The 13,980-nt window shown below is 51.1% G+C and overlaps 10 protein-coding genes across 10 annotated transcripts; 2 read left to right on the top strand and 8 right to left on the bottom strand.

The window, feature by feature from the left end:
* Positions 1 to 1,920: 1,920 nt before the first annotated feature.
* On the bottom strand, positions 1,921 to 3,334 carry TRV_05533 (uncharacterized protein; the record flags this gene model as incomplete). The annotated part of the gene is made up of 2 exons (XM_003020369.1): positions 1,921 to 3,001; positions 3,087 to 3,334. The coding sequence occupies 2 exons, from the start codon at positions 3,332 to 3,334 to the stop codon at positions 1,921 to 1,923; spliced, it is 1,329 nt and encodes a 442-aa protein (XP_003020415.1).
* A 734-nt stretch (positions 3,335 to 4,068) lies between these two features.
* Positions 4,069 to 4,176, bottom strand: TRV_05532 (uncharacterized protein; the record flags this gene model as incomplete). The annotated part of the gene is made up of 1 exon (XM_003020368.1): positions 4,069 to 4,176. The coding sequence occupies one exon, from the start codon at positions 4,174 to 4,176 to the stop codon at positions 4,069 to 4,071; it is 108 nt and encodes a 35-aa protein (XP_003020414.1).
* Positions 4,177 to 4,371: 195 nt separating this feature from the next.
* Positions 4,372 to 5,213, top strand: TRV_05531 (RING finger domain protein; the record flags this gene model as incomplete). The annotated part of the gene is made up of 2 exons (XM_003020367.1): positions 4,372 to 4,543; positions 4,597 to 5,213. The coding sequence occupies 2 exons, from the start codon at positions 4,372 to 4,374 to the stop codon at positions 5,211 to 5,213; spliced, it is 789 nt and encodes a 262-aa protein (XP_003020413.1).
* Positions 5,214 to 5,322: 109 nt separating this feature from the next.
* TRV_05530 (uncharacterized protein) lies at positions 5,323 to 6,831 on the bottom strand (the record flags this gene model as incomplete). Its single annotated transcript, XM_003020366.1, has 2 exons — positions 5,323 to 6,650; positions 6,708 to 6,831. 2 exons carry the CDS (start codon positions 6,829 to 6,831, stop codon positions 5,323 to 5,325), a joined length of 1,452 nt encoding a protein of 483 aa, XP_003020412.1.
* Positions 6,832 to 7,320: 489 nt separating this feature from the next.
* TRV_05529 (uncharacterized protein) lies at positions 7,321 to 8,792 on the bottom strand (the record flags this gene model as incomplete). Its single annotated transcript, XM_003020365.1, has 7 exons — positions 7,321 to 7,437; positions 7,493 to 7,615; positions 7,664 to 7,723; positions 7,774 to 8,166; positions 8,225 to 8,572; positions 8,624 to 8,679; positions 8,747 to 8,792. 7 exons carry the CDS (start codon positions 8,790 to 8,792, stop codon positions 7,321 to 7,323), a joined length of 1,143 nt encoding a protein of 380 aa, XP_003020411.1.
* A 391-nt stretch (positions 8,793 to 9,183) lies between these two features.
* Positions 9,184 to 9,609, bottom strand: TRV_05528 (uncharacterized protein; the record flags this gene model as incomplete). Its single annotated transcript, XM_003020364.1, has 1 exon — positions 9,184 to 9,609. One exon carries the CDS (start codon positions 9,607 to 9,609, stop codon positions 9,184 to 9,186), a length of 426 nt encoding a protein of 141 aa, XP_003020410.1.
* Positions 9,610 to 10,218: 609 nt separating this feature from the next.
* On the bottom strand, positions 10,219 to 11,237 carry TRV_05527 (uncharacterized protein; the record flags this gene model as incomplete). The annotated part of the gene is made up of 4 exons (XM_003020363.1): positions 10,219 to 10,484; positions 10,548 to 10,636; positions 10,703 to 10,990; positions 11,119 to 11,237. 4 exons carry the CDS (start codon positions 11,235 to 11,237, stop codon positions 10,219 to 10,221), a joined length of 762 nt encoding a protein of 253 aa, XP_003020409.1.
* A 50-nt stretch (positions 11,238 to 11,287) lies between these two features.
* Positions 11,288 to 11,815, top strand: TRV_05526 (uncharacterized protein; the record flags this gene model as incomplete). The annotated part of the gene is made up of 3 exons (XM_003020362.1): positions 11,288 to 11,429; positions 11,505 to 11,576; positions 11,637 to 11,815. 3 exons carry the CDS (start codon positions 11,288 to 11,290, stop codon positions 11,813 to 11,815), a joined length of 393 nt encoding a protein of 130 aa, XP_003020408.1.
* A 328-nt stretch (positions 11,816 to 12,143) lies between these two features.
* TRV_05525 (uncharacterized protein) lies at positions 12,144 to 12,317 on the bottom strand (the record flags this gene model as incomplete). The annotated part of the gene is made up of 1 exon (XM_003020361.1): positions 12,144 to 12,317. The coding sequence occupies one exon, from the start codon at positions 12,315 to 12,317 to the stop codon at positions 12,144 to 12,146; it is 174 nt and encodes a 57-aa protein (XP_003020407.1).
* A 266-nt stretch (positions 12,318 to 12,583) lies between these two features.
* Positions 12,584 to 13,844, bottom strand: TRV_05524 (autophagy cysteine endopeptidase Atg4, putative; the record flags this gene model as incomplete). The annotated part of the gene is made up of 2 exons (XM_003020360.1): positions 12,584 to 12,987; positions 13,052 to 13,844. 2 exons carry the CDS (start codon positions 13,842 to 13,844, stop codon positions 12,584 to 12,586), a joined length of 1,197 nt encoding a protein of 398 aa, XP_003020406.1.
* Between the last annotated feature and the right edge of the window lie 136 nt (positions 13,845 to 13,980).

Genomic DNA, 13,980 nt, shown 5'->3' with positions numbered 1-13,980 from the left:
GAGCGTGCTCGGATCGGGCTACGCGGGCTAGACGCATGATTCGGTGGTGCAGGCGACGAATACGCTGGTCAAGATCGTGGGTATTGGGATGAAGTTCATTCGCGAGTCCCCGAGTAGCTGGTTTTCCAGCTGCTCCTCCACCCGACGGCGCTCACTCGCCTCCTGATCTAGAACCGGCCGCGCTTGATTCCCCTTCGAACGCCCGGGAGCCTGAACATGCCTGAAACGTCCCATGAATTTGGAATCGCGGTCAGATATTAACATCAGCGGTAGGCCCCATTCACAAATGACGGCTTTGTCCTGCTCAGGCCGTGTGCCAAAGAAGCCTTGTCGAACTATCTCGAATATGAAAATTTTTCCAAATTCGCTGTAGTACGTCGACAGTGCGAAATGGGTACATACCATCTCATAATTCTCCAGCAGCAGCTGGAAATAACCGAAATATTGGAGTGGGCATTAGATTATTCGGATGGCTACAGTGACGAAACGACACTTTATATCAGATGCCGAGTATTTCTATTGCGCGAATGATTCGAGGATATCTGTTCGAGCCGCCCTAGCCCTATCTATTGCCCGCACTATATTAGTTATAAGTAGCCCAAGTCGAGTACATTTGCCCGATTATGCATAACGGCGGCTTAGGAGCGAGAGATGGCGTGGCGTTGTTCCTATGCCGGGCACCGCCATGTACCCTATATGACGAGGGTTTCACACTGAACATAGACAGTCCAGATGCCAGTCGTAACAAGAAGGCAAAAATAGTCGCCGTGAGTAGCTGATAAGACATGATTTCATGTCAACATAGCGAGACCGATAATCAAGCGAATGTAGGCGTTTCGGAGCCAACCATAGTTAGTTCGTTATTCACCAGCCGTTGATGCCGATACATTTCAAGTTCTATCAACAACTTGAGTCCGAGAGTCATCCAATCATTGCTGCACCGGGGACATGAGAGCCGCCATAGGGCGTCGTAACAGGCATCTATAGATTCCATTATATCCAGTTGGGTAGACACCGGCAGCGCGGAATGCCATTCTAATGACGGGTCGATTGATAAACTGATCTAGCTCTTCTGTATTCTGTAGATGCAAGTTAATGTAGATGATGATTGGACATTGTCCGTGCGAGTCCTGGTATGACGATGGTGCCATCCCTATTCCAGTGTTATGACAACATTATTCACTCGGAGGCATATCAAAGACCAAAGCATCCACGTCTCTCCTCGTTGATGTTTACCGGTCCGTTTAGGTTGCTCTTGACACTGAGATCACCTTAGAATGATGGAGACGGTAGAGTTGTCTTTACCCCGAGCTATCAAGCGCTGCCCGCGGTGTTTAAAGCCGTATGGCCATTTTTTTGAGGCGACTATGGGAAGGGAGGAGCGTCGTATTCAGACCAGAGATATACAAGGAAGAGTGATGGCTGAGGTAGTAGCATATATATGGCCTGAAAACCACTGGGCCTTGGTATATAGGTATATAGGCATCAGGGCCCTTGAGAATGTCCTGAGAGAATATTTAGGGAAGAAGAAAATTTGAGAAAGGGGGGAGGATTTGCCTCCTTTTATGGCTGAGACAGGCTATCCAGTCCCTTTGTTGCAGTCAAGGGGTATATTCACTGTCCCAGATCAGCAGCCGAGAAAGAATACCAGCGGTGAAGGGATAAAGAATTCCTGGAATACTGCAGTGAAGCCGAAATATTGAATGCAAATGCATTGAATGATAACGCTGTTTACCTAAAGTCAAGTCATCAGCCAACCTGCATGGCGTAGATATGAAAGAACAAACACCGTCGACAGTATCGGATTTCACGGATGCAGCAAACTCCAATACAAAGAGCAAGAAACATAAAGTACCGATACAAACTAAAGCCACGAAAATGATATCTGGGACTTGGAAAAAGAGAAGAAGAAAAACGCCGCTAATAGTTCATCACTGGGCCACCACCAGGTCCTCTGCCAGGTCCTCTCCCGTCCATCATGTTATCGTGACTGCCGGCGGCGACAGCATGGTCATCCAGGGACCTATACCTGGATGCGTAATTGTCTCTACCCCCTGGACCGCGGCCACGACCACGACCATGGCCACCTCTTCCACCTCGCCTACCTCTACCGCGGTTCCCACGGAACGGTGGTGGTGGTCCGTTATAATGGCGATTATTGTGGTTCTGGGGGGGCCTCCCACCTGAATATTCAGGGGCGGGTGGCCGATGCTGCTGCATATCGCGGTAATCCCGCGTAGATGTGTCTGCCTCATCACGAGTGTCTGACTGGAATCTTCTCTTGCCTCCGCGGCTTGCAGCGCCGTTCCGTGCTACATCCTCTTCCTGCACGCGCAGAATAGTCTTCTCACCGACTACCGTGTCGAATACTAGTGAATCATCCTTGGTAACTGGCGTCCAGTTACGGATCTTGTTGGCATCTGCTGGCCGTACGCCTTTGCGCATACCAAGAACGATGATGGGTTCTGGATTATCAGTGTGGATGACCACTGAACTATCGAGCGGGCTTACTCTTGCAGCCCATAGCTTGTGTTCAAAATGGCCTGTGTCTGTGAGACGCCAACGGACGACCTTCCCCAGTCCGCCAACCTTGTCACAGATGGGTTTGGGAGCAGACCGTGGCGTGATCAGGATACTGTTCGACATGAACTTGATTTCACTGGTGTCAGCAACGCTGGATGAGATTAGTGGAAGAAAGATGTTATCTATTATCCGAACAGCGTCGGCATTTGACAGGAGGTACCCTGTGTAGAATGTGGTCTTGGACAATTCAAGTCTGCCATAGGGCGACTTGGTGATGTTTGCACTTGGATTTCCCAGTGATCCATTGTGTGCGTTGATCATACGTTGGATCTCGGCTGCCTCGGTCACTGGAGACAAGTATTTGGCCATCTCCATTACTTGGATCACCTCAGCGGTGATGGGTTTTCGTGTAGCAGACGGACCGCCTGTCGCGGCATCTCTATTGAACTGCTCAAAATATTCACGGAAACCTTTGACACTGTTTGGTGTGAGTTTGGTTAAAGAAGAGGACTAACTTTTTTATTTCGGCTCAAGAGGGCTTCATCCGGCAACGCATGACTTACTGTTTTACACGGTCCTCGTAAACCCGGATTTCGTCAGCCTCCCTATACGTACGCATTAGGTCGTCTAGGAAGTTCTGCTTGAACTTCATAGTGGATGCAAAGCGTTGGTTGTTCGGGCCAACTTCTGGCTTCAAGCAGACCAGATCAAAGGCCAACTGTTTACTCTTGATCATGCGTCCGATAAGTTCGGCGAATCCGGCTTCAGACCTGCCTGTCAGAAGAACTGTAAGAGCATCTTTTTGTTTCATACTCAGTTGGACCAATTGTGCCTTTGGAGTATGGAGTCAGCTCGGTGGTTCACCACTTGGGTCGGTATGAAATATCAGTCACAGGTCGACGGGTATCATACTATCTGTTCATTCCACCATCCTGCCCAGGCGCGGGCTTCTTCGACCTCGACTCCATCACCTGTTGATCCAAGGATGTTCACGTCATGCCACCAGCCGCCCTTTGAAAAGCACTCGTACGATTGCAGGAAGCCTATTGTTGGCCCATTCCACAGCTGGGGGTTAGGTAGAGGGCTCAAAAATACTTTGATAGAGCAGTCAGCTAGCGCGTCTTCACGTCAGACAGCGTATCCAGGGTGTCTCCGTACGGGTGTTGTCAAAATCATAGACGTGAATGGTTTTGATATCCGGGATGGCTGCGAGTATGGAAACGGTTGACCGCGTTAGCTACTGCACTCTTCAACGTCCCACGATAAGGCACGTCTCAATCATGGCCTGCGTTCAGTTTGTGACACCCACAGGGAAGGACGCCTTCATTAAGGCACGACCATCGTTTCAGCGCGGTTGTCGAGTAGGTCGTCGACTTCTGGGAGTTGAACCGCGCCGGGCTGTTGGCTATAGCTGGCGCCATCTGGGCGTAAGCAGCTGCAAATCTCGGTGACCGGAGTGCTTTGAGCATAAGAGACCCTTGTCAGCCGTCTCGTGCAGTGTGTATCACGAACGAGTCGAGTCGAGCCGTCGAGATGCCTGAGATCTCATGCCGCCGCAGCTCGTTCGCTGACTTTCTTCTTCTTCTTCTTCTTCTTCTTCGCTTGCGAGAATCCAAGAAACTTCGAAAGTTTTTCCAAGTTGAAAAAAATCATTTTTGCTTTTTTTCCTCGTGACTTTTTTTGCAAAATGGATTATATAAGCAGAGCGTGATATTCACGTGACTCATGCCGAAAGAGGAAATTCCTGACCTCGACTTCATATTTTCTATGATTTACTGCATGATTTGCGCTTGAGATGCGTTCCAGATGGCCCAGGATGTCGAGGGGAGCCGGGATGTGCTGTGTAAGATGATAGCAGACGTCCATCGGGGCGACCAGGACAAGGAAGATGAATGCAAGCCGTGTGTAATTTGTTTGGATAAAATTGAAGAAATATGCATTGCAATTCCATGTAAACACTCCAACTTCGACCTACAGTGTCTTTTGATATGGCTGGGCCAACGCCCCGCTTGTCCCCTATGTAAGTACGATATTCTACTTTAATATTGACACATTTTTAATCATAGTCTACAGGCCAGGCGGCGGTGACCGGAGTGAAATATGATATACATGCCCCAGACGGCGAGAAGATAATTTGGATACCAACTTCTCCGCCCACGGCAAGCAAAGAAAATATCCATGGTCTTCGAAGCAGAAATAGACGCAGAAGCAGACAGCAAGTTTCTCGTTCTGGTAATGGAGACTTAGACTCTGCCCTGTTGCGCCGTCGGCATATATATCGGCATCAGCTGTATAGTCTACGGGTGGGCTCGAGCAGACGCACGGGTTACCGAGAAGTCACCCCTCGTATGATTGATCGAGATGAAAAACTGCTCTCTCGGGCTCGCAGGTGGATCCGGCGTGAGCTGCAGGTATTTACTTTCTTGAACCTACCGGAGAGTGAAAGGCAGGTTGACGGGGCTGTTCGAATCGGGAACCCAGAGTATCTGCTTGAATATATTGTTGCCGTCATACGCACGGTTGATATAAAGGGCAGTGCGGGACAGGCCGAGATGATGCTACGGGATTTTCTGGGCAGGGAATACGCATGTTTATTCCTACATGAGCTGCAGTCCTGGCTGAGAAGTCCGTTTGAGACACTCAGGGAGTGGGATGAAGCGGTTCAATACGACGAAAGCGGGATATCATGATACAATATGTACTATGTACTATGTATGAAACGCCAGAGCTGTGCTACTTATATACGGGATGATGCTTATGCCAGTCATTGCGTCGTTCAGGGTCATTATTTACGCCATTTCACCGCCTTCCGAACCGGCCACCTCCTTTCTGGCCGCCTCGGCTCCGAATCTTCAACGAGCGGTAATTGGCGTGGGCTTCCGCCTTGATCTTTCTCGGTTTCTTCTCCGCAGCGGTCTTGGATACAGACTTGACCGGCTTCCTTGGATTCTTTTCGTGGTTCTTGGGGATATATGCTTCATCACCATCTGGATCATCACTTGAGCCATCATCTTGTTCTACTGGAGGAGCACCCGTTTCAGCAGCGGCGAGTTCGTCCTCACTCTCTTCAACAAGAGATTCCCATAACGGTTGAGCAGCTGGTTTTGTACGAGATGGCTTGAGGCGAGAAAGCTTGGTTGTTCGTTTCTGGCCCTTCTTCTTATACGTCTTGTGCGTCTTTGATGGGGACTTGTGAACATCACCATCTCCATTATCCTCGTTGTTGACCTCCTGATCCTGATCTGAGAAGATCTGTGTCTCCTCAACACGGTCTTCAGACTGCTCATCGACGCCCTCTTTCTTCTCCGTGTTCTGCTCCTGCAACCGTCTCGCAAACGAACTGATTCCCTTCCCGAATAACTTCTGCGGCATACGCACCGCTACAGGGCCCGGACTATGCAGGGTCGGTACATTATTCTTCGCTCTGGGAGAGAATATGTTCTTCCGCCTTAAGAACGAAGGCGTTTCTGAAGTAAGACCCGCGCCGCCAGCAGCGTTATTATCCTCTTCTTCCTCGGGTATAGTCGTGCATCGGTTCGCGGTGGGTGTAGCGAAGAAGCTCGCCAAATAAAACTTGCGGGCCGATGATAGCGGTGTCGACGCGTATCTCAGTCTTCGTGCTGTTGCTGGTGTCCCTCTACTTGATGGTGTGCCGGGTACTTTCCCTTTCCTCGATGGGGTCTGGGCCACTCCGACACCGTTGCCATGAGCATTATCATTCACGACAGACTGCCTTGATGCCCTGGGCGTCTTCTGGGCAGGTGAACCAAGCAGGTCGAACAGACCCAACGCCTTCCCGTCTCTCTGCGGTGTAGGCCCAATAGCTTCGTAGAGAGGCAGTGGATCCCGTGCACCGTTCAAACAACGGATAGTCGAGGGCGAGTCATACGGGTCCAGTCGCGAAGGGTGTGCCTCTCCTACTCCTGTTGTCACGGATCTGCTGGGTGTGCATATCTTTGGCTTTGCGGTGGGTGAATCATCTTCGAACGGACAGTGTCGTTTCGCGCGCTTGGGTGTCTGCTGGTCTACTACAGCTGACTTGGCCTTTGCTTTCTCTTTCTCTTTCTCCTTATCTGTCTTCTGCGAGCCGTCTGATCGTAGGCGTGCGTATTCCTTGTACTTCTCAGCTGGTAGTTAATTAGCATTATGCTTCTCTGCTTGGTAGATAGCCAGTGGTGACCTACCGATTGCTCGGTTGTTCTTTATGTCCTCGCGTCCTGGCTTGCGGGAGTTCTGCAGCGTGAAGGTCTTCTCCCATTGCTTCAGCTCGGCCCGGAGAGAAGTAGCTGCATCTGCGCCTGCATCCATGCTCGTCTTATTTCCAAACGCTGTCCGTAGCCATCCAAGTTTACGTCTTCCTATCTGTTGATTCTCCCGCGTAAATAGGAAAACGGGAAAGTCGCGGTTCACGCATACGCTTAGTCATCAACCGCGAAATAGTCACCAGCCAATCGGAAACGAGATATTTCTTTTACAAACTTAATGATTATCAAAAAGTCAGGAGTGATAGAGAACGGTCAAAATTCAGAGATATAAGACATAAGGCGTTAATTCTATTGGTATTTTGAGGCATGTATCGATTCACAGATGGCAACAGTAGAGTAAGCAGATGACCGTGGGTTGGGTTTATTGTTGTACATAAGGAAACGACATGATGATATGGTGTAAAATGAGTATGGAAACAAACATATGAAAATGGAATATGATGGGTTCGGCCAAGATGAAAATTTACAGTATGGTCGGGAGTGATGATGATGGTAAAGGGGTTAGGGTGGGTTGTTGTTGGTCGGTGGTTGTCTAGCAGAGGAGCATGCGGCGGGGGTCCTCAATGTACTCCTTGACCTTGACGAGGAAGGTGACTGCTTCCCGGCCGTCGAGCAGTCTGTGGTCATAGGTGAGGGCGAGATACATCATCTATGGCTGTTAGTAAGGTGATATGTTGGTATAGGGGGGTAAGTGGCTAGCTTACTGGTCTGATCTCGATCTTGCCGTTGACTACGACAGGCTTGTCCTTGATGGCGTGTAGGCCGAGAACACCGGTCTGGGGAAGGTTGATGATGGGGGTGCCCATGAGCGAGCCAAAGACGCCGCCCTGGATAAGTTAGTAGAGAACATAGGCTAGTGTTTAGAGGAGACTTACGTTGCTGATGGTGAAGGTGCCGCCGGCCATATCCTCGATGGTGAGCTTGTTGTCGCGGGCCTATACAGGTTAGTTGCTGCATAAACTAAAAATAAGTTAAGGAGGTCTACCTTCTTGCCGAGATCAGCAATGGACTGCTCGATCTCAACGAGACCCATGGTCTCAACGTTGCGCACAACAGGAGTAACAAGGCCCTTCTCCGTGGCCACGGCAACACTGATATCGACGTAATCGCGGTAGACGATAGTGTCACCACCGTTGGGGCCCTCAATCGAGGCATTGACGGCGGGAACATCCTTCATGGCGAGCACGCAGGCACGGGAGAAGGCAGACATGAAACCGAGCTTGACGCCGGTCTTCTTGAGCACGTCGTCCTTGTAGAGCTTGCGGAATTCCATAAGTGAGGACATGTCGACTTCGTTAAAGGTGGTGAGGGAGGCAGCTGTGTTCTGGGACTGTTTCAGGCGTTCGGCGATACGTAGGCGCATACGGTTCATTTTTACCTACACAAGTTAGAACAGGCGGACTGAATTTAGATGCCAGATTAGAGAGTTAACCTACCCTGCGCTCTTCTCTGCTGCCAGGGGTGGATTTGGCAGCTTCTTCGGGAGCAGGAGCCTTCTTCTCCTGCTTTGGAGCTGGGGCTGGAGCAGCCTCCTTCTTTGGCTGTTCCTTGGGCTGCTCCTTGGACTCTTCCTTGGGAGCAGGGGCGGCAGTCTCCTGCTTGGGCTCAGCAGGCTTGCTCTCCTCAGCAGCAGGAGCAGCGGCGGCAGGCTTCTCCTTGGCGCCCTCTGGAGCAGCACCGAGCTCGAGACGGACGAGGTCCTGGCCGACGGTGACGGTGTCTTCCTCTGCGGCGAGGAATTCCTTGATGGTGCCGGACTCGGTGGCATTGACGGTCACGTCGATCTAATCACGTTAGCAATAATCACACTGCCTTGGAATGCTCGATATACACACCTTGTCGGTTTCAATGGTAGCAATCTCCTCGTCCTGTTCGACATAGTCACCGATCTCTGTAGACGTGAGTTAGCAATAACTAGAGTAGTAATACAGAGCAATGCAGCAAAGTCATAGACCCACCCTTGGAGAACTGCTTGAGGGTACCCTCTGAGATGGACTCGGCCATCTGTGGAACCTTGACAATTGCATCGGCTAAGGGTCATCTGTCAGTCAGCTTCCGATTTATTTCGCCTTGCTGTTATAATGTGGACGGAGTATGATGTACCGTAGGTGCGTATCTGGCCGATGGATCGAGGCACGACGTATCTACCACAACACAGAAAGTCAGGAGAGCTATAGAAACAGGGAATAGAGGAATCAGCTTACTGCGACTTGAAGGAGTCCAGACGGGAGAGCGAGGACGAGACGAGCGGTGTCTGTCTTGACGCCGTGCGCAGTGACGAGAAGCAGCGGCAGGTCTGCGGCCGGACGAGCGCAGGCGTCTGGCGCAGGACAGCACCGGACAATTGGGATATTCTCCTCGAAGCCATGGCGGAATTAAGTATTACTCTGGTGGCCTACTGGCGTAGATGTAGAGGTCGAAGTAGAGAGGTAGAGTGAGGTAAAGAGAAGTGTTTTTTTTGCTTGTCTTGCTTTTGCTGCAGGGCCGGCGATGTTTTATGTTTTGGGCTCCGTCGACGATGCGGACGAAACCGGAATATCCATGTTCCAGCGACGAAGTCAACCTCACGACCTGCATCGCAAGACGAAGAGAAGACGAAGACTTTACAGAAGCCATTGACATTACTGCTGCAGCCATGGCCCGCCACCCAGCCTTGTAAGTCCTGCTGATACCATTGAAGAGAAAAAAAAGAGAGATACTGACTGAGGGCAGAGTCCTGTACAAACGCGCGCTGAAGCTGTCGCTTGACTGGGCCGTCCACCGCAACCTCTGGCGCGGCCAGGCCGTCTACATCCGCTCGCTCTTCGAGGCCAACAAGCATGTCCGGAATCCTCACGACCAGCGGGTGCGTTATATCTTTACTCTTTACTCTTTACCCGTTGTTTGGTGGTGGTGGTGGTGATGGTGGACTAACAGGCGTAGGTCCTGCTGCAAGAAACAGAGAAACTGCTGGAGAAGTGGAAGCATCCCGACCCTTACCGGGCGCCAACAGCCCCAGGAGGTGAATCTAGTCGTCTGTTACTCTACTATCATCATACTAACTATTTTATAGGATCCAAGTGGGAGAGAAACCTGCCTGTTCCCGTGCTGAACGGTGCGTATATTTATATTTATATATCTCTGCATCCAGGAGTGTCACCTACTAACTTTCGCAGAGCCACAACCGCAGCATCTAGCCAAGGTCGAAAACTAATAGAATGTATATTTACTCTTACTTCTACTTCCTTTTTTATTTTTACGTAGAATTACTGAAGACAATTGAAGTAAGAGAAAGATAATGTATTATACACCATCATCATTGCACTGAGTAGTAGCAGTAAAGGTTAAAAGGGTAAAGTAACCACGTAGACCATCCTATCCCACCCCGAACGGAACCATGCGCCGGTAACATAAAGTAAGAAAGTAAAAAAGAGAAAAGGACAAAGACAATTTACATCTCCTGGGAGCCGCCCTTGACGCTGGCGACCTTGGGAGTGGTCTTTGGCAGCAGGTTGGGGTGGATGTATGGCATAACACCACCCTGGGCGATGATAACGTGGCCGAGCAGCTTGTTGAGTTCCTCGTCGTTGCGGATGGCGAGCTCAAGGTGGCGGGGGATGATACGGGTCTTCTTGTTGTCACGGGCTGCGTTGCCAGCAAGCTCGAGCACTTCAGCAGCGAGGTACTCCAGGACGGCAGCGAGGTAGACAGGGGCGACTACAGGTCTTATTAGCAAGGACTGTTTGATATATATATATCAGAGTAGAATGGTTGTCTTACCAGCACCGACACGCTGAGCGTAGTTGCCCTTGCGGAGGAGACGGTGGACACGACCGACTGGGAATGCGAGGCCGGCCTTGGAGGAGCGACTAGAAGCCAGTCAGAGAGATGAAGCCGTAGAAGAGAGCAGGATATAGCGAGAGAGGCCAACGTACGACTGAGAGGTCTTTGCGCCAGAGGCCTTTCCGCCAGACTTGCCGCCAGTCATTTTGATAGAGGTTGAAGATGAAGTTGAAGAGGTGAAGAAGAAGAGTGACTTGAGTAGCTGAGCTGAGCTGTAGCTGGCAGAAGGCTGTAGATGTCGTTGTTGTCGTGAAGATGAAGATGAAGAAGACGAAGAAGAGACGAAGGAGAAAGAGAAGGAGAATCGCTTTATAAGAACAAAAACAGCGCGCGAGATCAACTTTTTTCGCCCCTCCAGATCAATAATACCGGTACCGTCACTTACGCCGCGTTGTCTTAGTCAGCCCTGCCCTTCGCCCGCCAACGCCTAACTTAATCATACAGATCATACGCAGGCGTTACGCGTACTGAAATTCTCGCTCGATCACGCAAAAAAGATCACGCCGACGCCGTCTCGCCCGCTTTATAAAGCTCGCCCTCGCTCTCTTTCTCTCTCCAACTACAACTACAACAACCAGCAACACAGCCAACTTCTGCACTCGACTCTCGTCTTCTATCCAGCTTCATCTTACTCTTCTACTTTTACTCTTCTACTTACTCTTCTCTTCTACTTCATAATGGCACCAAAAGCTGCTGAGAAGAAGCCCTCGACCGGCGGCAAGGCCCCGGCTGGCAAAGCTCCCGCTGAGAAGAAGGAGGCCGGCAAGAAGAAGCGCACCAAGGCCAGAAAGGAGACCTACTCCTCCTACATCTTCAAGGGTGCGTCTTGGACTTTGGTTCTTATTTGTTTCTTATGCTCTGTCGACGCGTCTTACTGACATTGGATATGTATAGTGCTCAAGCAAGTCCACCCTGACACTGGTATCTCCAAGCGCGCCATGTCCACCCTCAACTCCTTCGTCAATGGTAGGCAGACTCTTATATACTCCAGCTTATCCTTCTCATGATCACCGCTAATCAGAGTAGACATCTTCGAGCGCGTTGCTACCGAAGCCTCCAAGCTCGCTGCCTACAACAAGAAATCCACCATCTCCACCAGAGAGATTCAGACCTCCGTCCGTCTCATCCTGCCCGGTGAACTGGCCAAGCACGCTGTCTCTGAGGGCACCAAGGCCGTCACCAAGTACTCTTCCTCTGCCCGATAAACGCCATTCTTGTATCATCTTTTTCTTCTCTTCTCTCTTTTATGTCATGGTCGAGGTGGGATGGGTGTTTCGTGGGCTTGTCTTTTTACTACCTGTTACTTCTCTTTTTTTACTGATACTGTTACTTTACTCATGGGATCCGGATGGTCGTGTCTTATTTCTTAACGTCGGGCGAGCCGCTTGATGCTTGATAGTGCTATGTTAATGTCATCATTGCCTGTCCATGTCTATACCCCCAGTATAATCACGATCACGGTCAAGATCAAGATCAAGATTCTATTACTCGTAGATGAAGATCAAGATAAAAAAGTGGTACAATAGATGGAAGTCATATCTCGTCAAATGATTCTACCTCCTCTTCGGCACCTTCGCGTTCGGTCTCCTTGATGGTCGGATCGCGGTCAAATACATGGATGATCTTCCCCCTTGAGCTTCCCTCTCTCACCCGCTGCTTCAGGTCCTCCCAGTCGTCTTCGTCACGCACCAAAAAGCCGATCAGCATGCTCGGATCCATCTCGCGGACGTGCAACCGTCGAAGGCGCCGCGTGTGGTACGTCGACAGCTCTTCGGGGCTGTACGGATGGCTCTCCTCGTCCCCGGTCGACTCGGCGCGTGGAGTCAGGCAGGGTCGCGTCTGGTGCGGGTCGAGGTAGAAGAAGCTGTCTCCCTGCGTCGCGATAAAGTAGTGCGACGACGACGGCCGGCCACTACCAACACTCGTCAGCATATATATATTATAAATATATAAATATATTGAATAAGGATAACTCACCCTGCGATGCCGACGGATTGGGGAAAGCGGAGGAGAGCCTTGAGAGAGTCCCAGTAGACGGGAGTAACGCGGTCGATGCCCAGTCTGACTCCCAGCAGGATCAGGGTAGGCTGGATGCCACCGCCGCTCTCGTCGCAGGCAACCTCCTTGAACTGCTTCTCGTAGATGTCCGACCCGTCACTGGTGATGCACACCCTCAGCCCGACCTGCGGGTTACTCTTCACCAGCGCCTGGATGCACTGCGACGCAGCAGAGGGGCCAAACCACTCGCCGGGACACTTGCCGCATGCCGTTGCTCCGTGGTGCACAAACCGGTGGATCGAGAAGGGAGCCCGTGGGTGGTCGGCAAACAACGACACCAGCTCGCTCTCTTCCTGCACTTTGCTTCCCCGTCGCCAGTCTACCCTTATTAGCTTACATCCTGTTATATATATATTTATATATATATAAAGAAGAGAACATACCACGTCCGAGTCGGAGGAAGAGAAGAGTGTTGGCCAGCAGAGCCTGGCCTGACCGGATCATGCAGCCCCAGCCGGTATCTGATGTGAAGCCCTGGGTGTCGATGAGCTGGCTGCGCAGACGCACACCCAGGGAAATAGAAGAAGAAGAGTCTCCGCTGCCGGTCTTGGGAGTCTTGGGTATGGGCGGGAACTGGGATCTGTATGTTATCCACAGCTTCGACTCAAAGTCATCTAGGAACTGCGGAGGCCAGGCCGGCGTCACGCTGCTCTCTGCCGTAGAAGAAGAGGATATCGGCGAGGCCAGGTTGACGAACGAGGAGATGGCTGACCCGGGCGTCGGTGGTCCGTCCGTCGATGTTCGTTTCTCTTTCTCCGTGGTGTCTGTAGTTGTAGTTGTAGTTGTAGTTGTAGATGCAGTGGTCTTCGGTGTTGATGTCAACGTTGTTGGCTCTCTGTCTCTGTTTGTAGTGTCTGCCGGCTCTCCGGACGACTGCGCAGGACCCGGAGTCTCTGCCTGCCGGTACTCGCAGCCCAGACACCAGATGGGCTGCCCGCTGTCATCGTTCTTCGGTTCTGGGTCCCAGAAGAACTGGATGATCTTCTTGTACTGGTTGCCCAGGTCGACGTTGTTCATCTTCAGCCGCCGCTGCGTCAGTATATTATAGCCTGTAGGAAGCATCTTAAGGTCGCTCAAGCTCACTGTATCTGTATAAGGTATTCTCTCTGGAGATATAGAAGCTGTAGGAGGGCTGGGTTGGTATAGATATAGGCTGCTCAGAGGCCGGGCAGTCATCAGCCAGCCGGTCAAGAGAGAGGCCAGCTGCCGCGAGACATGGGCTGCCTTTTAAGCAAGGGAGCAGCGGGAGCAGCAAACGGCCATCAACGTGAATGCCAGCAGTGAAGCAAAGAAGCCGGAGTCTCTACCATCA

This window comes from Trichophyton verrucosum (assembly GCF_000151505.1).
Source record: "Trichophyton verrucosum HKI 0517 chromosome Unknown TV-F-a-04d11.M13r1, whole genome shotgun sequence".
Classification (NCBI taxonomy): Eukaryota; Fungi; Ascomycota; class Eurotiomycetes; order Onygenales; family Arthrodermataceae; genus Trichophyton; species Trichophyton verrucosum.
Note: the sequence above shows the minus strand (reverse complement) of the source record. Positions and strands in the feature narration are given on the sequence as shown.